The sequence below is a fragment of the Dipteris shenzhenensis genome, chromosome 14 (genome assembly GCF_047967505.1).
Source record: "Dipteris shenzhenensis isolate YYH24624 ecotype China chromosome 14, Dip_SZ_1.0, whole genome shotgun sequence".
Classification (NCBI taxonomy): Eukaryota; Viridiplantae; Streptophyta; class Polypodiopsida; order Gleicheniales; family Dipteridaceae; genus Dipteris; species Dipteris shenzhenensis.
In genome coordinates, this window is record NC_141609.1 from 55,443,881 (window position 1) to 55,466,324 (window position 22,444).

At 44.2% G+C, this 22,444-nt stretch overlaps 1 protein-coding gene across 1 annotated transcript in view; it reads left to right on the plus strand.

The window, feature by feature from the left end:
* LOC147894846 (mitochondrial adenine nucleotide transporter ADNT1-like) overlaps positions 1–22,444 on the plus strand; it is an 87,354-nt gene that overhangs the window by 52,414 nt on the left and 12,496 nt on the right. The window contains exons 4-5 of the mRNA XM_087384983.1: positions 9,190–9,353; positions 19,088–19,125. Coding sequence (XP_087241109.1) covers positions 9,190–9,353; positions 19,088–19,125 — 202 coding nt within the window. The remainder of the gene's footprint in view (positions 1–9,189; positions 9,354–19,087; positions 19,126–22,444) is intronic.

A 22,444-nucleotide genomic window follows, 5' to 3' on the forward strand; every position in this document is an offset into this window, starting at 1 on the left:
CTCAATGAGATGGTCTAGTTTTAAGGTTAGTACACATTATATAAATAACAATATAAGGATTCTCAATAGGGAAGCTAGGAAAGTTCATTAAAAAAAATCTTTGATTGGAGATTTGAATCCTTTATATGCAGCAAAGGCAAAATCTGGTTTTGAATCCTTGTGTTGTTTTCCTATTGAGCATATAGAAGAAGAATTTGCTAACTCGAAAGAAAATTTTCAATGCAGCGAGGCCCCGAGAACTTTCGGATTATCACAAGAGAAAAAAGGCTAGACAAAAGAATCCTATGGTTTGGAGAACTTATCCAAAGACTAACAATGTTTCTCCTTATTGTCATAATCCAATTGAAGTGATTCCTATCACTTCTCCTTATTCCTGTAATGATGATATTGGAGATGTTGCTTCTACTTCTAGGCCAATGCATCATGTTACATGTGATTCCCCTATCAGAAACATTGCTTCTACTTTTAGATTGATAGAGCGTGTTTCTTGTGATTCTCCTTACACATTAAACCAGAGAATTTTTGCCTATGGGGACAATGGCATGCCAATCAATAGCTATTGAGCATTTTAGAGACTTTATGGTGCATTTTTCTTTTTGGTGATTGGGCTCTAGTGAGTAATCGTTTGTGGCAGTCTTGGCTCTGGTGAGTAGACTGATATTTGGCACTCGTTCAGGTCTTATGTTGGCTCGATTTCTTCTTGAAGAAAGTTTTGTGTAACGATGTTAGTAGTTTCTCTTTCATCTTGTTGTTCCTCCCCCATTTGCTTCTAGGGGGAATGTTGGTAGTAAGGCTCATTGGGGGGTAGTTATGCTCCTAAGGGGGTTGGAAAATCTCAAAGGCTGATTGGTTCACGTAAGAGTTCAGCTGTGATTGGTTGATCCAACATGGAGGCACAATCGGCAATACTTGGTTGGTTGAATGATGTAAAAGATTGGCTCTACTAGTGCATGGCAGCTCACATGAGGTGGCTTCCTCGCAAGTTGCGTATGGATCAATATGGTGACACTAGCTTCTATAAATACCATGGGCTACATTGAGATACTTCTCTTTGTCTGAAGCTCTCTCTAACGAGAGTCGTCTATTGCAGAGTCTGCCACCAGGCCTCCATGGTTGGTTCCACCTAAATGATTTGGTGTGGAACTGACGGCTTATTGTGGGTCATCCATGATGATAAAAGAACCTGGAGCCTCTCCACTCGAGCCCAATCGGCCTTTTATAGATCAAGTCCTAGCAAGGACTACCACATACATGCCGCCGGTTCACACTTTTTGAAAATGAGAGTGAAAGCAAGCCTAGCAAGTGTGGCCTATCCCTTGCTCAATTGGGCCTACATTGCTAATCTCATTGTGAAAATTGGGCCTGAAAAAAGAACTCCCAAATATGTGTAGGATGCGATAACCTCCACCGGTAATCCGTCAAGGGTGAACTGCTCTTTTGACACAGAGGGTCTTTTGTTGCTTAGAAGATTTCCACAAGGCTTGTCACACAGAGGGTCTATTGTTGCTTTGTGGATTTCCCACAAGGCTTGTGACACAGTGCCAAGAGCTCACCTCTCAGCATGCATGATCTAGGGTAGAGTAAAGAGATTATTTTGACAATCGTGGCACTTTATGAGAGGGTCTCACACAGAGTGTCCAAAAGGCGATAGAGTGGACAGTGGAGATAAGGAGCACTATTGGGGTTAAACAAGGTTGTCCCACTATCACCAACCCTATTGGCCTCTACATCAAGACAAGTAGGAGAGGCATGCTCAAATTCTCCTCTTTAGCTAAGGGCCTCCACAACACTTTGATGCACTCCATACTTTTTGTGAGACACATGATCTGAAGGTCAACCTTGCCTTGTGGAAATCTACAAAGCAGCAATAGACTCTCTGTCTCCATGGTTTTGCCGCCTCAATGGTGCCTCAAAGTGTAAGGATGTGATCTACAATAGCATGGTCAACACAAAAGCTTGCTTGCCTTCAGCTTCGAGTCCTTGGAGCTCCACAAATTGGTTAACTTGTGTATCCATCAATGAGGCAAAGATCTTGGACAGTAAATGCCCAATTCTAATGGTCATGTAGTTTTCCTGGCTCATTGGATCAATTGCCTTTTGAGTGGAGGTGATGGTGTTAAGAGCTAGTCCCCATGGGCCAGCTCTCGCCATTGTTTTGGAGATCTTGAGTCGATTGTGAGTCTCCGTGAGACGATCTTCCAACCCGCTGCAAAGGAATTTGGAGCCGGAGAGTTGGAGAAAATCTTGCATTCTAGGGGGGTGCGGCACCCCCTTGGCACCCAGAAACACCCACTTTGGGATTTTCGGGCTATTTCACACCTTGCATTAACGCAGTGCCCCGGTTAATAGCTGGTGGAAATCCAACGACATTGTCGTGGGAGGGAGTATGAACTTTGCTTGCTCCTCTACAGCCGGTTGGACTGTGCAAATCTTGCTTGCCATGGGGCCTGATGAACTCAAGCTTGGTAGGTACCTTCTTGCATTTTCGGCGCCCGGAGAACTTAAGCTGAGGTCCCCGAGTCCTCTGGTCCATGGGGACTGGCTTTAAGGGTCCAAGTGTTGGGGAAACCAATGCAGACCACTTTGTTGCTAAGGTTTTCCAAGATTAGGCCCGTAGTACTTAGTCCATATGCAATGTATTCAGCGCGTAGTCCCTCATGAACGTTGTGGAGCAGTCCATCCACTTGTTGTGCCTCCAGTGTTGTGGTTGTTGAGCTGTCCGTTTGAGCTCTCGAGCAGCCTGTTTGTTCAGAGGTTTTTCCCCCAGTTGCAGTTGTAGCGGGTTTTCTCCAGAGATCACTTGCAGTTCTCTTGTGACAATCTGCTCCTAAGACTCCTTGGAAGGGGGTGGGGGTTTGAATTTGATGTGGCTGATAAGGATAGAATAAGGAGGCCGATGGATGGACATGGCAGGATAGGACCCCAGAGGTGGCTAGGGAGGGCATGAAGGGGGGATGACTAAGTGGGATAGGGGAAAAGAAAGACTAAGAGGGGTGGGGGGATATTTGGGAGGTAGATGGCAAGGGTGGTTTGCAGAGGGGTAGAGGTGACAAAAAAGTAGAGTATTGTAAGTTGGCAAAAGGGTGTATGTATAGCTTGGCTGGAAGAGCATGTTGAGGCTGATGCTAATGCTGACGTCGATGCGGCGGATGCCAATGCTGAAAGGTGCTACTGCTGCTGCTGCTGCTGATGATGAAGCTGCAATGACTGTGGGCTTGTGCATGGCGGTACTATCTGTCTGAAGCCCACTACGGTTTTTTGGTCGTTATTGTCCTCCACTATCTCCTGTTGTCCTTTTGTGTTGTTTAGGCTGCTGCTTTCTTGGTTTCACCTCTCTCTCTCTCTCTCTCTCTCTCTCTCTCTCTCTCTCTCTCCAACCCCCCCTGCCTCCTTTGTTCATGTTGTCCCAAGCTCACGCTTTTGAGCTTTGATGCTGTTTTTTTGGCTGTAGATTCTTTCCTGAGTCTCGGCCTCCGTGGGCTTGTGAGACAAAGTATAAACTCAGAGAGTAACTCATACATGCCACTGTGGGCTGAAGCAGAGGTCTCGCTAAGGCCCTTTGCAGAGTACTATACTAAACTAAACTAAACTCAAAACTAGCACTCAATCTCAGAGTCAACACAGATAACCAGGTGCCATGGTGGCTCTCTTGTGAGCTATGAAAATACCTCGTATTTGTGTTTGTCTAGTCGTCTCTCGCTATGGCGGGGGACGCGGTCTGTATCTGTTGGGCTATATTGAGAGTGACTCCTTTGCTCGGGTGATCCCCTTCGAGTAGAGCAATCATGGGCTGAACCTCCATAGTGCATGCTCTTGGCCGTCTGTGCATAATGTATGATCCCTGTGTCTTTGGCTGTGCCTCTCCTTGTCGTCTCATCCCACTGACCCATGCTGCCCTCATACCATCTATCTCCTTCTCTATTTGCTATGTCCAAGGGCAGCCTCAAAAGTGTAGAAATCTGTGACGTGTCGCTGAGCTCGATCCATCTCTGTCTCTCGTGGTATTGTCCCCCCCTGTTGTTTGATTTGATGCAACAGGGTCTCTCTGTGGCGTTGCATCTCCATGAGATAGAGGTCAACACAGACCTGGTTGAGAGAGAGAGAGAGAGAGAGAGAGAGAGAGAGAGAGAGAGAGAGAGAGAAGAAATATGTATTAACGTCCACGGCAGGCATTGTGGGCCTAAGGGACAAAGTACACAGAAGAGGTGAACTCATACAAGCCTCAGTGGGTTGAAGCAAAGGGCATGCTAGGCCCCTTGCCGAGTACTAATCTATGCTAACAAAATTGTAATCATGAACATAAATAGTCAACTACAAAGTGGGCCAGATCAATCTATCCAGTATAAGGTAGAAACTGAAAACAAGTCTGTCTCAGAGGTGGACTGAAAAACTCAGAAACCAAAGCTCGGCATAGTGATGGCTCTTTGGTGAGCTTTGAAGATATCTCGTATCTGCGTATGTTGAGTTGTCCCGAGCCGTGGTGGGGGATGCGGTCTCCTTGCTCTCTGAACTCTCCGGGCTATGTCCAGAGTGACCCCTCGTCTTTGTCGGTGCCCTCGAGGAAAGCTATGATAGGTCGGACCTCCATAGAATGTGCTCTGGGTACTCTTTGTCGCGCATGTGGTCTCTGCATCCCTCTCTCGGTGGTACCGAGTTGGCTGCTAATCCTAGATGCTCTCATGTCGGCTAGCTCCTCCTTCACTCCGCTATGTCCTGAGGCTGACTCAAATGTATAGAAGTCTGTGACGTGTCGCTGTGCCCGGTCAGCCTCTATGTCCTGAGGTGGTCTGGCCATCCTCTGCTGCTTTCTGATCTGTCTCGCAGTTTTGTCTCCTTGTGCCGACGCATCTCCATCAGAGAGAGCCCAATGCAGACCATGTCATGGAAATGGATCAGTCGTGATAGAAGACTGAAGCCACTCCCCTCCAGGTAGAGACAGTGGTAACGCCCCCCGATCTCATAGTAGGCTGGGCAATCACAAAGAAAATGCTCCTCTGTCTCAACCGTTGCCAACATACATAGCGTGCAGACCCACTGCTGGGTATACCTGTTGCTCTCCTTGCCTCAATCCTCAATTGATGGGACGAAACACGCATTTGACCAATGGCAATCCCTAGTGCATCTGTCCTCGAGAGATTGGGGTCTGCCAATGAATCCCTCCTCCGATACTCTCAAGAAGTGGTCGTGGGAGTTGGGCCTTGGTGGGGAGCTCCTGGTCCCCCCCCGGTCCGAGATATAATACGGTTGATCTCATCTCGTGGGATCGACTCAGGGGGTGTGTCCATGCTATACTGAAAGGGGGAAAGCTTGTGCATATGGATACTGTCCTTGGCAAGCCATGCAGATATGCGTCCATACCATGTGTCTGCCCCGCTCTCTGCTAGTCGTCTGAATTACTCTAGGGCCAGCCTCAGAAGTCTCCAGTGAGGTTAGTCTTAGACTGTGTCGATGAATGTCACTGTCTGAAAGATGGCGTCAACCTGGGCATGGCGAACTCTTTCTGCACTATCTCATACAGGACTGAGGGCTTACACCGAATCATCCTGGACCCCATTGTCACTTGTAGCCGTTCAAAACTCCACCAGTTTTTCCTTGGAAGATTGCACCCCTAGAAGGGTGATGCATACATGGCAGTCAGTCGTACCAGTGTGTCGAAAAGCCAGCCCTTCATTGGTGGATCTTGGAAGTGTGCCTGGAAGCACTGTTGCTCTAGTCGAGCCAAAGCACTACGCCCCTGTGTGAGCCTGCCTGGGCTGCATGGGTCATCGTGAAAATGGGTCCTGTGAAGACTGCTCCCAAATATGAGTAGGACTGCACTATGTCCACTGGCTTGCCACGATAAGTGAAACTAAGTCAGCAAAGCACTGCTTGAGAGGTGGAGAGAGAGAGAGAGAGAGAGAGAGAGAGAGAGTCTATTAACGTCCATTGGAGACCAAAAGGTCTATGGGACAGCAAGAAACCCTCTAGTATATCTGCTTTAGGGAGGGCACATAGCAGCTCCCAAGGAGTGCAAAAAGCAACCCAAATTATTTAGAGTACCTACATGATAGTCTGGAAGAGTAAACAGCCATACATCAATTTAAGATTGAGAGTCTTTTGGTTTTGATTTAAACTCTCTGTTTAGTGCTACACCTTCACGGTAAACCGCCCATTTTCCATCTTTTCTGGAAGCCCTGACTTTAGCTAATTCAGTTGCCTTAATCTTGAGTTGAGCTTGTGCAAGCTCCTCTGCTATCCATACTTTGTGCCCTTCAACTTGTAAGGTTGTCGAAGAAGCTTGATCCATATCTTTTGACTTCAAGGTAAGGATTGCATGACCTTATAGTGCAAAATAGAAGCAGGCTTGGAGTCATCATCATCCTGCTCATCATCATCCACCCAATCAATGTTGGGCAAGCTTGCTTTGATCTTTGTCAATATTTCACTGAATGTGTCATGATAGAGAGCCCATTTACCCTCCTTTCTATCTGAACTCACCTTCCGTAACTCAGTGGCCTTTTACCTAAGTTACGATCTAGTAAGCTCCTCTGCTATCCATACTTCCATAGCTGTAAGTTGTTGGATTGTCTGAGAATATGAACTCAACTAGCGCTTGTAGCAAGAGTGAATACTGAGAACATTGTATCTGTAACATCTAAATGGATATTAATCAGGTCGTGCTCTAGCCACTCGATGCTTGGTGTTGCCGTCTTTATTTATTCAAAGATTTCAGTGTAAGTCGGTGGATGCCAATCCTCAGATAGTCCCTCTACCCTCATTTCGTGCATTAGCTTTGTCTTTCTCTGTCCTCTTAATCGACTTGTTTCTCTAGCTTGGTTTTGACCTCATGGGCGTTCAAAGAATCAAGCTTAGCCGTGATAGTCGAGGGGGTGTTACTCTTGCATTGATGTACCGCTTCCTTAATTAAATTAGAGCAGAGCTGCATGCCCACTTAATTCTCTAGAGTAGATAGATGCTTTTGTAGCTCTCCCATGAGTTTTTGAAGCTGCTAGAGAGGTTTCGAACATGCAACTAGATTTCGGGATAGGCGAGGAGGGAGGAAAGGAAAAATGTTTCCCCTCCTTCGCATCCAAAAGTGACCACTCCGAGGACCACAAAAGGATTTGCAGCAGTCCAAAGGTGCCAATAAAACTGATGAGAAACTACCCATGCAATATTTGCAAGACGTTTTGGAGGGTAGTAAGAGGAGGCAATTGACACTCTAGCCAAAGAATAGTGGTAATTCAGCCACATGATGCAGGCCTTGCATGATAATGACCCTTGGAGTTTGAACAAGTAGAAAAGCATGTGCATTGGAAGAATGCCTGAAACAGGAAATATATGCCATTGTCGAGAAAGCCACTTGGGAGCTTGTTGACCTTCCACTTGGGAGAGAGAATGTGGTAGGATGCAAAGGTTAAAGAAGTAACTACAAGGCACCCAGAAACGGGGCCAAAGATACTTCCTGAAGGGGGGGTTAGATCTGACAGAGACTTTGCACAGCTGTAAAGTTTACCACTATGAAAGTAATGCTCTCCATGGTTGTGCACTGCTTGTGGCTCCTATGTTAGATGGATGCCAAATGAATTTTCTTAGTCTAAGACATGGATGAGGAAGTCTATGTGGACCTCTACTTGGCCTTGTGTTGAAGGGACAAGATATGTGCAAGCTTCACCAATTATAAATAAGCACCCATGTCTGAGGACCTATGTCATGGTACACCAAGACAGATGCCTTCTTTCATTTGCGAGATGAAAAGAACACATGAGATCTAAATCGCTGTGTCACAAAAAAATGACAGCTTGATTCTTGTCATTGTGTTTGTGGATGCTTTCATCATTGCAGGCAATGATCCGACTCTTATAGGATAACTCAAACAGCATTATGCAAAGAGCTTGAGATGACATGTTTAAGACAGCTGAAATTTTTTTGAGCACAACACTCCAATGCCATATTTGTGAACTTGAGAAAGGATGCTAAAGGCTTATTGGAAAATTTCCAAATGCAAAATAGCAAACGAATTTTCCACTTCTATGGAGGCAGGATAACAAATGAGATCCAAATATCTTTATTTTAGATAAAAATGGCAGCTGGATTCTTGTCATTCTCTATGTGGATGATTTATTCTTACAAGCAATGATCAGGCTCTCATAGCACACCTCAAAACATCATTATGCAATGAGTTTGAGTTGATAGGTTTCGAGAAAACTGAATTATTTTTTGAGCATAGAAGTATGGAAGCAGACTAATGGCATTTTTACTAGCCATACAAAGCGTGCAAAGGGTTGCTGAATGCTAGAGAGAAAACTGATTTTCAGGAAAACAATATGTCCCTTTCTTCCATGAGGCTAAGTACATGGCTGCAAATACAAGCGATCTTGTCAGGATGGTCCTGTTTCGAATAATCCTATATGGCTTTGGTCATGAGTTATGTGGGTTATTCTGAAACTAAACACATTTCATATGTGAAAAGGTGGAAAGGTAGGTCCAGATGATCTAATGTTTTAACAATGACACTCTAGTTAGCATATTTATCAAGGCATTAAAATTACTCCTATGCAGATATCTTCTTAGTATGTATGATTCCTACAATTGTTTTGCATTTTGAGAGATTGTTAAGTGTATGCCTTAGATACCACCCACTGCATGGGTTGTAATACTGAGTCTACACTAGATTACATGAGTACAAGGAGTTTTAGGATCTTACTCCATTCATAGATCCAGATCTAGATTTAGACTCTTTATGCACCATTCACGTGGCATGCTACATCTCATTCTAGGACTTAATCTTAGTCTGAGCTTTAGGAATTCCTGGAAAACCTATAGTAATCTGTTTCAGCTTTCTCAAGCATTATCTGTTCTTTCACTCACAAGGCAGGTTATTGTCATGCGAATGGTGCTAGAGCTGAGCTATATCAAGTTTATTTAATTGCTTATAACTAGATAGGGGTACCATAGCATGTATCTCCCTCTATGCGTGGCAAAGTTCATAGTCTAAATCCTTATGAGTGGACTCTCATGAAGTCACGCCCTTTTATATTAAGGTTGCTAGGTTTGGAACTTCCTTTCATTGATATATCTTCTTGTATAAATTGTATGTTTGCACATGTGCAGGTGCATGCAATTGTGTGCGTGCTTGCATTTGCATGTGTATTTTTCAACTTTTGGTTATTAAGTCTTTTTTTTAACATTCATTGCTTTCTTTTGCAGGTTCAAAATCCCCTCAAACCCAAATATAACGGCATGCTTCATGGATTGAAATATATTTGGGAAACTGAAGGCATCATAGGGTTTTTTAAAGGCAATGGGGCAAATTGTGCTCGCATAGTTCCTAATTCTGCTGTCAAGTTTTATAGCTATGAACAAGCTTCAAGGTTTGCTTTTTTCCATTCTCTCATGTTTTGATTTATAGTGGGTGCCTTTCATGCAAACATGCTTTATCATGAATAATTTAAAGGCATTAGATTTGGAGTTGCTCATTAAATCAAATGTTGGAGTTGATGACGACATAAGTGTTGCTTTGCTTGCTAAGTATGTCTTCCTTTTGTTTTTCATAAAAGTTTTTGTTTATCTCTTTTTTCTTCTCTTTCATTTTCTCTTTTATTTTCTTTGTTAGATTTTTGATCTTTAGAATAATAAAAATTCTAAATTTGTATGATTGGACTTATTCTAGTCTTACAAAGGTATATATATACAAATGTTGGAGTTACATGTTGCATCACGTATGGTTGTGGTGCATTTGAATCATGACCTGCTAACGTTTACCATTTTTGTCTTGTGGAAGCTCTTCAAAACTTAGCCTTGGCTTGACGTGGGTTGTATTTCCAGGTTGTGTAAGGGTTATAAAAAATGTATATCTACTAAAATTGTAAATCATACCAAGGTCTTCATTTACTTGTTGCGGGTTCTAAGAAATATTAATTAAAAATATAGTTTTGGAAATACCATAGATACCCAGCCATCAAGTACAAGGATTTGCTATCTTTATATAGCTTGCATGTAAGCAACCCTAATTCTTGCTCGTAAGCCTTTTTAAAAGCTTGTGCACAGAATACAATCGTAATGTACCTCTTCTCTGAAACTTGCATAGAAATATAAAGTCATGTAAAAATATTCTCTAGTATCTTTATAAAATAAGAAGAAACAATTGAAGATTGTATAAATTTCCAAATTAACTCTATCTTAAAGAGATGCATTATTTCAGAGTAATCCTCAATGACTACATAGGTCTTATTTACAGAATAATACACAAGTTAGTATCATCTACGTCAAGTAAGATCCACATAGTATATCTACTCCGACATAAATCAAAGGTTCTAAACTTCAGAGGCTTTGCTATTTTAGGTTTCTTTGCACAAATTTAAAAATCAATAGAATGCAAGTATTCAAAGAACTACATGGTGATGCATAGCATGACACGTGGCTAGGCAGCAATCATGCCTCCCGACCTCCATAGCATGCATCATGATTTTTGGATGAGGTATCACAGCGAAGACTAGGGGGCAATCATGCCTCCTGACCTCCATAGCGTGCATCGCGATTTTTGGATGAGGTATAACAGGCAAGAGTTACTTTTGAAATTCGATAATCTCATTTGCAGCAATTATAGAATTCCTATGGATGGCGGAATCTCGGTCAGAATCACATCAAAGCTCCAATACCTTTAATCTCATATAAGTAAATGTTAGAGTAAGTACCAAAGTACAATCATACAAAAGATTCAAAGTCACAAGTTAGAAGTTCTAGTCATAGTCATGATCTCCAATACCTTTAATCTCATATAAGTAAATGTTAGAGTAAGTACCAAAGTACAATCATACAAAAGATTCAAAGTCACAAGTTAGAAGTTCTAGTCATAGTCATGATCTCCATGTGGTGCCCGTAATCGTATCTATGGTTCTAGTCCTAGTTCACATCCATACTCATTCAAAGTATTTAAAAAGCTCATAATAAAACTAGTTCTATTCCAAGATGCAACAAACACCAAACGATATATCATTCAAGCATTCTTCCAGTGTACTGTCATCACATTTCACATTCATTACTTTAGAATCCAAGCTTTCTAGGGCTTCGATCAATCGCCAATCTTTTCTTCTAAAGGCCATCATTGATAATTGAATAATGAAAATAGCATAGCTTTATGCTTTCGAAACCTTCTACTCTTTATCTCAATGGCTTGGAGTTGGCGACGTTCTTCTTGTTGTTTAGCAATCTTACTTGATATCCCTGCTGTTATGTATCTAGAACTGGAAGAAATGGTCCATCTCCTAGTTACAATTGGGGCTATCCGGTCACTCAAATTAATTGGCACACATTGTTTTGGCAAGCCAAAGCAGGCTGTTTTGATAGACGAGGTTGCGATCTTGACTCTTTATAGTGCTTTTCTCGACCACAACTCAAAACAGGGTGATCTTGGATCTAAAATGCCTGAAAGATATTGCTTAAGACTAGCCATGCTCGTAGGATTCACAGAATCGCTCTTTTATGCAAGATTTAGTTAAATTCGGCTCATAATCGATATCCTCATTATTTTATAGGCAATAAATGTCATAAATAACGCTTTGGCACAGTAATGAATTTCAAGTAAGATTCTTTGGGGCAACATGTAAGGTATTTTATTTAGCTTTTAAGCTTCTCATCTTTGTGCTTTCATGGATTTTTAGTAATACCTGTAATCATGGAAGAGGAGGTTTGTTTGTTTGATGTGGTGTCAAGTTTTCTGAAGATGTAATTGCTCTCCTTCTTGGAGACAAGTTTTGCTAGTTTAATTATCTGAATTTCACCCCCATAATCGATATCCCCATCATTATTTTATAGGCAATAAATGTCATAAATAATGCTTTGGCACAGTAATAAATTTCAAGTAAGATTCTTTGGGGCAACATGTAAGGTATTTTATTTAGCTTTTGAGCTTCTCATCTTTGTGCTTTCATGGATTTTTAGTAATACCTGTAATCATGGAAGAGAAGGTTTGTTTGTTTGATGCGGTGTCAAGTTTTCTGAAGATGTAATTGCTCTCCTTCTTGGAGACAATTTTTGCTAGTTTAATTATCTGAATTTCACCCCCCCCAAAAAAAAGTGTGAGTGAATGGCGGCAAATGCTATCTGGGTGAAACTGATTTTCAAGCTGCCCTTAATTGTCTGGCACAGAATGATAAAAGGAAATTAAGGAAATGGCTGCTCTTCAAGGTTTTTTTCACAAACTTGCATACCTCTCGCAGAATGCATCTTTGCATTGTGTATTGCACCCGGATGGCTCTTGGAGGATGAATATTCAGCAACTTGATGATGTAGTACAACATTATTCTGCAGATTTGTTTGCTGCCCCTCCTCCCTCTTTATCTGCTAAGCTTGTTGCCAGAGATGCTTTTGTTCACCATGTCCATCCAATTCTCTTTCCGGAGGAGGTAGATTTGTTGGAGTTACCATTCACGGATGAAGAGCTGAAAGGGGCATTATCTAAATTGGGATGTTCTAAATCCTCGGGTTGGGATAGCCTCAGAGTGGAATTTTTTGCTGACTTATGGGATCAACTAAGCCGTGTTCTCTTGTACATGATCAATGATGTTTGGCTTTCTAGTTCTTTGCCCTCTTCTTGGAAGAAAGGCTTGCTGCATTTGGTTCCCAAGAAGCCTTTGTGTAAACATTTGTCGGATTGGAGGCCAATCACCTTGATGCCTGTGATATACAACTTCATTTCAAGGTTCAGCACATAATTGTCCAATGTAGTCTATAGTAAATGAAGTACCATACTACATCAAGGTGAAGAGTCAAGAGTGAAGACTCAAGATTCAAGTTCAAGTGATCAAACTTCAAACTTCAAAGTTCAAACATCAATCTTAATGAGTTATGTCTTAGAAAGCAATAAATGGAAAGTACTAACTAGCTAGAGCCTGGAACTTAGAAGATACTAGCAGCTACTAGCTAGCTACGTTCTCCTATCTATTCTTCAATGTCCACAGCTGGCTAAGATCCCCCTCGGTGTCATCATCATCAGCATCAAAATCTGAGGGAGATGATGTATGTGAAGAAGAAGCAAAAAAGGAAGAAGATGCAGGTGCAGGTGCAACTGCAATTGATGTAGATGTAACCCTCTCTCCTCCTGCAGTTCCTCGTCACCCATGGGCTTGTGATTGTGTGGCATGCAGTAACAGTTTTCGGTCCTTAGTGAGAAAGGCATACACATCATCATCCTCATGTTTGGGATGGAGCAAATCGTCATCCTCAGGTACCTCCACACATATTTTATCTGTGTTCACCTGGATTGAACCTTGTGCCTTCTTCATTTGCCGAAGGAGCCGTTAGTTTGCATTTTGATACTTACCTCTTAAGTTGAGCTGTGGATAGTCTATTCCTTTTCTTGGTGTGTATAAGGCTGAATACACTCCACTTCCTCTCGCATGCACTTAGATGAGTAGTCTTGTGAGAGGACTCGGCAAGTTTGCCTCAAGGCCGGAGTGCTCTTGCTATACTTGTCCCACCATGAAACAGGCCTCACAGATGCATGCACGAGCTGTACCAAACTCTCCAAAGGAGTTTCTAAATGCGAGAAGTTCATCCTCCATGGAGTTCTACTGACTTGCATCAGGGTATGCTCTCTCTAGAAACTTGGTCCATTCGTGTCACCACTCCTCATCATCACTTTGGTCCTCCCTCCTTCATAGAGGGTGCAAAATATGGGCCATTGCATGGATTGGCCTATGAAAGTTATTCCACTTAGTCCTCCAATATGTCCATGATCTCTTGTAGCGTGTCATGACAAGTTACAAATCTAAAATTCTACGTCAAAGAAAGTTTCAGCTAATACAAAGAAAGCCATTTGAGCATTTAGAAGGTGAAACTTGTTACTTGGATGTACTTATCTCTCTGCAACCAAGTTTAGCCTTTCATTGCCTCTCCAACCTTCTCCATGAACTTGTAGACCACTCTTAGAGTGCATCCCTCTTTGTCTTTGAGACGAAGGGTAATAAAGTGGCGTTTTATAATGCCAGTGATTTCCTCAGCTGTTTTATTCTTTAAGTTCTAATCTAATTTCAAATTAATATGGTTTCACTCTTCGGGTGCAAGCTCGAACGTCCCATTAATAGAGGGAAGCGGTGATGACGAGAAGGCAGGTCTCGAGGGATTTGGCTTAGACGGCTTCAACGAGGGCCAGGGATCATCAGGCGAAGGTCATGAGGGCCAAGGATCAAGTGAAGGTCACGAGGGCCAGGGCGACGATGATGACTCTGACGAGTCAGATGAGCAGCAGCAGTAGCAGCAAGGCTCCTAACAAATGATGTCCTCAGAGGCCCTTGGCTTTGGTTTCTTGGACTTACCCCATCCTGTCCATTCCTCACTCACAACCTTACATTGCAAATTGGCCTTAACTTTTACCAAGTGTGCCGAGATAATGAAAAGATAGACCAAGCGGATTTGAAGGAGCTTCAAAATCTCCAATGTGCTATGGTTCCTGAACAGTGAAAATAGCAAGGGCTCTATGCTTTCGGGTAATAGAAATCACTAAAGCTCATGCCTTATCAACCGCCGTGGCTACCCATGGAAGCTTGCCCCAAATTGTGTGCAGCACAAGATGTCCAAAGCATATGGCTATACTCAGCCTCTATTAGTGCACCGATGCGTTGACAATTACTAGCATTGCTAGCTATGACTTGCACTACTTTTTGAGGTCCCACATCCTCAACAGACCTCTTAATATGACCATAAATATAATCACCTGTATGAGAGTCATTGGCTGTATCTATGGACTTGACAAACACTGTGCCAACACAACATGATACAAGGATGTTAATGAGAGGCCTCCTCTTTGTATTTGACCACCCATCAGACAATATAGTGTATCCATATCTGCTCCATGCTGCCTTAATGGGCTGTAGCTCCTTCTCTACCTCAAACGTCTATGCATGTAGGTCTCAAGTGCGCAGTGTCTTTGAAGATAGAGGCTTAAATGATGGTCCTACATCTCCCACTTCTTGCACCAACTCTAGAAATGAGAGGCCTCCTCTTTGTATTTGACCACCCATCAGATAAGATAGTGGATTCATATCTGCTTCATGCTGCTTTAATACGCTGCAGCTTCTTCTCTACCTCAAACCTCTCTGCATGTAGGTCTTGACTGCGCAGTGTCTCTGAAGATAGAGGCTTAAATGATGGTCCTACATCTCCCACTGCTTACACAACTCTAGAAATACAGGAATACGAGCAAGGTTAAAGGGAAGATGTAACATGCAACGGTTATCTGATCGTGTAATTCACAGCAAGACCTTCTTTAAACCTTTAGCAAGGAATGAGCGTTGTTTACCATAGAGAGAGAAAGGAGACGAGGGTAGAGAGAGAGTAGAGTTGACAACTGATTGGGTCCTTGTACCCACTGAGGGCCCCCTCCCCCAATCAGGGGAAATTTGCTTTATACTTGGAGAACTGAGAAATACAAAGAACACTCTTCAAGGGAGCACGGAACACGCTTCTGAAGAGCTCACTGTACACACGTATAGCAGACCCAAAGACCTGAGAGGCAACGCCGACCAATACCGAGACCTTGATGCTGTCCACACTGACGATGTAGGACGCTTCTGCAAGGCAAGGAAGAGGCTTGTGCTATCTACCAGAATGCAGGGTTACTGCGTGAGTGAGAGAGTGAAAACTAGAAGTGATAGATCCTATGAGAGAACTGAGAGATGACTGAAATATAGAGCTGAGAGTGAGCTGTGTAAACTGTAAAAGAGAGCTGAGAAAGCTAAGAAAACAGTGTCCAAACCTCTCTCCATTTGCTGGTCCAAACCTCCAACTGTTGTGCTGCGTGGTCACCTTCAGATCAGGCTGAACTGATGGCCAAGGGATTGAGGCTAGAGCAGGGCCAGATTTGAGGATCTCAGGGGCTGCACAGGAGGCTGAAGTGGAGCTGTAGGAGAACTGAAGGCAGGAGCAAACTGAATGAGAAAACAGGGCAGCCAAGGGGCCCTTTTATAGGGCTGGACTGAGCCAACCCAGTCTGTAAACAGACCGACTCAGTCTGTTTTACAGACTGGCTGGCCTACAACCAGCCTATAAAAAGCCCTCCCTGGCTCATTTGCCAGGGGAGTTTTTTGGGCAGCCTTTGCAGGCTGCCTTCCCTGCTTACCTGTCCAGCCCTTGGGGACCCTAAAGGGACTCCTAACCTAGGCTAAGACCTAAACTATAAGATGGAAACACTTAACCTACTGTTCTCCAGTGGGTACTAGTGAACAAGAACTAACTACTGACTTGACCTAAGGCTGAGAGACTGACCTACGTAGCTTGTGCTTGACTGTCCCTGGACAAGGGCTCACAAAGGGGTCACAACATACGACAAAATCTCCTATCTAGGAACTATAATGCACTTGTTGATGTAGCCAGTGTGTCACCTTGCACCCAAGTGTAGGGGTGCATGTGACAGAAGATCACAGTCGTAGGAGAACCCATGACATGCCTTGCGAGCATTTCTTGATAAAGCTACAACATCCTGCCCTATGCGGTGCTTTTCCTTTCCCCTTGCTGCCTTTGATGGGTCTGCACATGCAACTGTAGGTACACCTTGTGTAGGTAATGCTGCTATGCAATGGATGATACAATAGCACAAGTGGTGGTCCAGATGCATCACTCAATGGAAGACTTGCAATCGAACTCCCAGGATGAGATCCATGTACTGACATAGCATGGGGAGCCTCAAGCCTCTGCCTCTTTGATGGACCTAGAATGCCTCCCAAACCAAGAACTATATCATCCGGGACATCTCCTACACACCCATTTTTTCCTCTCCTGGAGATGCCAATAAAGTGTGCCCTCACTTGAGGCACACTTCCAAGAAAGGTGACACCACAGTGTTTGCACTTCCACTTCTTGGTCCCCGATGCACCATATGACTCCTCCATATCCACCTGCTGCCCATTTTTTCCCTTGAGAAGTTGTGAATCACAAGTTTTAGAAGGCTGAAGTTGTGACTTGACTCCTGTGCATAGTACATACATCTGTGCCTATTAGAATCGTACAAAAAGGCTGACTGAAGAATCGTATGACAAGCATGCATGCTCAACGTTGAAACATGAACTTATAGATTGGATTGGATTGCTAAGAGAATCAAGATTAAACATCAACATTATATGGTTGTCAAAGAACTAATTGTACGGATGAATCGTACAACTGTACGGCAGCACGACTAAGTTGAGATTGGACTGTACGGTTGTTAAAGCACTTGCTGTACGACTGAGTTGTAGTATGTTTGTCAAAGCACTTGTTGTATGGTTGAATCGTACAGTACGGCAAAATGACTTTGTGACTTGTGAGGGCTCTTTGGTCGTCACATCATGAACTTGTTGGGCAAGGGTACACGAATTGTATGGTACCATACACGGTACGGGCAAACTTCGAAGTGGGTCGCATCACAGATGCATGGAATGAGTAGGGCGAGGTCACGGGATGGCGGTAGAAATGTTTCGAAACATTTCATTCCCATAGAAACACGTTTTGTTGTGACTGCACTTTCTTTTCCACAAGCCAAGAGGCAATTTTACTTAGGGATGCATCACACGCCTATTTGACGTACTCTCACCACCATGCTGCTTCCATTTCAGCTTGTCCCCCATTTATTTACTGATCTTCTCTCATGGATTGGAATTTCAATTGAGGCATTCCAGGTTATTCTCCTTTTTCATTTGCAGATCTTATTTCCAAGAGAGCTTATCATCTTCTACTCCCGCAGCCATGGATTCAAGAGAGTGGGCTTTTTACTCGGCATCTTGACAAACCTCTTACTTGGTGGAAGGTTTGTCTTGACCGTATTTTGAACATTAAGCTCCCTCTCAGACATAAGATTTTCTTATGGCGTTGTTTGGTGGGTGCACTACCAGTGGGCTCTTTCTTGGTTGCCAAGTGAATAACTTTGCCCATCTTGTTCACTTCCCAGGGAGATAGTCCCGCATCTGCTTTGGACTTGGCCCGGTTGCCCGTGGTTTCTTCCCAAATTGGGGATTTATCTTTGTGCTCGATTTACTAGCATCTCTTTGGCTGGCAGTCTTCGTTATTTGGGAGATATGCCTCTACACCGGACTATGTTCAGTTCTTCAGTTGGTGTCGTATTGGGCATTGTGGTCTTTATATCATGCCCGTAACTCTCGGATGTATGGACACGCCACTGTGGATATTTATCATTCCTTAAATTACTTCCTACATCACTCCCTTCAAGACGTGCATTTCATGGGAGATCTTCTTGCCGCCTAGCTAGAAGTGTTCTCACACTGTTTTTAGTTTCGCTGTACTAGTTGTTCTTCACTAGAGCAGCTATGATGGTCTTTTTTCACCTTGTTTTGCCTTCTTCTAGTTTATGAGTAGTAGCTGTCTCGCTTTGGGACAGCTATGAATGTACATTCTTCTTAATGAAAGGTTCTTTTACAAAAAAAAAAGAATGTGTGTGTGTGTATGTGTATGTGTTGATCATATAAAAAATGTGATTTTCCCCATTGGGCAATTGCTAGAGGAATCATGGTAATCATGTGCATTGTGTGACATATGGCCATCACCTCCTGTTGAGCAATAGAGAGGTATAACACAATTTTTACCATGTGCAAGGTCCTTCTCCTGGTCTTATCATCACCCAATTATTTGAACTGTGGCTGCTTTTGTTAAGCTGGAGTCTGGAGATTATGTTATCCAATTCCCCTAACTTGGGTTGGTTGAATCTTTCAAAGTCTACTCTCAAGGATGGCTAAGGAAGAGTTGAACCTATGACTTATTTGTATAGGCATGTGCTCCATCTCTAGTATGCTATTTCCTGGTGTGTGCATGTGAGTGCGTGGATAGGCCACACTAGTGGTCACATATGTGTTTACTGGCAGATGTTTGTTTGTGTTGCAGAGTTGTGAATAAGGTACAGGGTTATATTTGATGCTCTTTGGCTCTCTTTTCACTATGCCAGAAATGGTCGGTAGTTGATTCATGATTATGAGGCTTTTTGCAACATGAAGGACCATTAAAATGTGCATTTTGGCATGTCAATTTGTGATACTCACTTTTTTTGAGTAGGAGAATTGATTGGGTTGTTGAGAACACGTTTTTAAAGTAGGGTCTATTGAATTTCTTTCTTTTTTGAGTTCAGGGGAATTCTATGGCTTTATAGGAGGCACAGTGGACATGGTATGTTCCATCCCTTTTTTTTTCTATCAATGTGGTTTACTTTCTGCCTCTTGTTGTGAAAGTCTGCCTGTTTAACTTCTGTGGACAGGGATTGCTTTTGTATTGTGCTACCTAGATTTATGATAAATTTGGTTTTTTAGGTAACTATCCAAATGCCTATACCATATTGAGTCTTCAGGAAATAAGTCCCATAAAGGAGCTAAGAAAGGCCGTGAAGATTTGTTAAGTATTCTGGTTCTGTTTCCTGATTGCTAAAGGCAGTTGGTATCGTTTGATTGTGCCCTAGACCTCTCTGAAATGTGTGTATATATATGCATGAATAGTAAATTGAGTATATGTTTACTTTTCTTACCCTTTCAATGGATATATCTTTTTACCTATAGAACATCTGCTTTAGGTTTACCATCTATGTACATATAGTTGTTAAAACAGTGGGCTATACAACAGTGGTCTACTTATGTATATGAAGCTCAAGGTTTAAAGGTTTTTGAGAGAAGACTCCTGTGAATTGTCAATCGCTATAGTTTGTTTATGCTTTTCAGTTTTTTAAACTTTTGCACTCAGTCTCCCGTAAATATAAACAAGTCTTGCCTTCATATCTTCTCCAAAGCTGTTTTCAAATCACAACCAAGGTGGGATAAAACCTTTATTGAGGACTCAAGCTGGGCACATATCTTACTCCTGCTGGACGCCTCCTTCTCATGCTGGTGCGCCAATCCTCTTCTCAGCGTGGGCTAACGTCTCTCTCTCCTAGGCGCATATGATCTTCACAAGTCTGGCTGCTGCTGTCCCTTTCCAGGCTTCCAGAAAAGATTGAGCACTCAGAATGTTATCCTTCATCTGCCAGGGTTATGTATTTCTTGGTTCTTGCAGTTTCATAGCAGCAAAGCTCTTCGTGTTTGTTTCTCGGGAGAACTGACCTTGACAGCGACCCTTGGTCTGGCAAGAAGGGCTCACATGGCAGCACCTTCGACCCCCACTGTGGTTAAGATTATGCTCTCTCTGGAAGACAAGCAACAGAGCAAGTCAAGTGTGAAGTAGAGGCTTTGCAGGATAGGGCCCTGGTGGGTCGCATTGTTGGGCTCACCCTGTCAAGGAAACAGGTTAGGGATTGGCTTCAGGCGAGCTTAGCCCTAGGGGCTGACCACATCCAGGAGGTCACGATCTATGGGAGAGGAGTCAACCTCATGCAGCTGAACTCACCCAACACCACGGCCTCCCTTGTCGAGCAGAGCCCTATCCTACTAGGCCCTCATGTCGTCTACCTCCTTCCTTGGTACCATGGCTTCACAGTCGAGGACATGGATTCGACTCATCATGTGCCACGATTCCCAGTGATGCTCCGCTTCCCGGGGCTTCCAAAGGGGTACAGATCTATTCTTCCTTCCATAGGGAATTGTTTTGGCATAGTTCTAGCATCTTCGCCACAGACATCAGTTTCAGTACTGGCAGACAATGGGATCCCCCGCCTCCGGGTTATCGCAGAGCATCCAGAGTCTCTCCCAGAGGAGATCCTCCTGGAGACCTTAGATGGAGGCGAGTTCAGACCGCGTGTGGAGATCTCTTGCTTGCTTGGGCAGTGTCTTCGGTGTAGACAGATGGGCACCTGGCACGGGACTGTTTGGTGGGCAAGGTCCCTCACCAGAGACAGGAGCATAGGGAGGCCCAGCGCCGTCCGTCGGCCAGGCCCCAATAGCAGGCAAGGCAGCAGCAGACTCAAACACCTTGGGTCGAGTCCTCCCAAGGGACTTGGACCAAGGTGGAGAAAAGAAAGCCCTCTAAATCAGCTTGAAAAAAAAAAAGGAGAGCCAGACTTAAAGAGCGCAAGAAGGTATAGGAAGGGGAAGGGGAAGGTGCCAGCGGAGTCCCTGGACCAGACACAAATGAAAGAGGAGGAGACCTTTTTCGATCTCCCCTCGGACCTGCAGGTGTTAGCAGAGCAGAGTACCCAGGTTCCCGTTCAGCGGGAGTCTGGAGCCCCAGCAGAGTCGGCTTTGGAGGTCCCTCCGCCTCCCCCGTCCCCTCTCGAGTTCGCTCCCCCGCTGCCTCTTGTTACTCTCCTCCCCCGCCCCCCCTTCCTTCTTGCCCCCCCGGCCCCCTTACAGTAGCCTCCTCCCCCCTGCCCGCCTCTCGCCCTTCCTCGTCTCCACCTACGGGAAAGGGGGTGCTTGAGTACTCTTCGACGCGGCCCAGCCCTGGCTCTATCTCCTCACAGTCAGGGTCATCGGGGTCCTTTTATCAGCTTCCAGGTCCTAAGCCCTGCCCTAGTCATCCTCTGCCCAGAGAGTTTTGGAGGCTAGGACCGTGGAACTACCTAGAGATTCCGGACAGATACCCGCTTGCTCTGGAGGTGTCAGTCCTGATTTTACAGCCCCGAAAAGGGGGTTACATAGGAGTGTACGGCTCTCGCACTCGTCCCTTCTGGGATGTCACTTCTCAGCTAATGGGGAGGAGCAATGGACCTCCACGTTGTTTGATCTGATGATGGGGCAGCAGATGTTCAGCATGATGGAGGAGTGGCTAGGCCCGTAGGGGAGGGAACTGTGGGTCTCCCATGGGAAGACCGCCACTTTTTAGTTGGGTTTTTCTGCAGATAGACGAGACTTGGGAGCAGCTATTTGTGTGCTTCGCCTAGGTCCTGAGATTCAGCTTAAGCAGGCATCATACTGGATGCTACAATAGTGCGCGGATAGCCTTGGAGTCGAGGCCTCCTTCTTGATGCAATGGGCCATCAAGGTAGGCATCGAGCCAGTTACGCCACTAGTTCAGTGTCGAGTGGATTTGGACTACTCCCCCTCCAAACCACTGGCGAAGTCATAGAAGTCAGAGATTGTAGTGCAGGCTCCTTCGCATAAGAGAGCCTTGTTTTCCACCCCTTCCCGTCTACCCATGAGTTGGACCATGTTGAGTTGGAACGTGCACGGACTCCACGATCGGGCACGTCAGCAACCCTAGCATTGGTTACTTCGCCAGGAGTTACAGAGAGCAGTGGTTGGTAGGGCAGTGGATTTCCTTTTGGTACAGGAGCATATGTTTTCTACCTCGGACATCAGATGTAGATGCCACCTCCTTCCTGGGAGAGGCCCTGAGATCTAGTCTCCCACAGTGGGAAGGAGTGGAGGGGTTTACATTTTAGTCTCACAGGTGGTTGCATCAGAGGTTTATGACCAGGGGGAGCTCATTATAGGTAGAGCAGTCTGGATGGGATTACGGATGGGAGATTCCAGGATTGGGATCATGAACGTGTATGCCCCAGCGTTCGGCCTTCTGGAGGCACTTGACCGATTGTCTCCCGGATGTAGACTCGTGGATTGTTGGA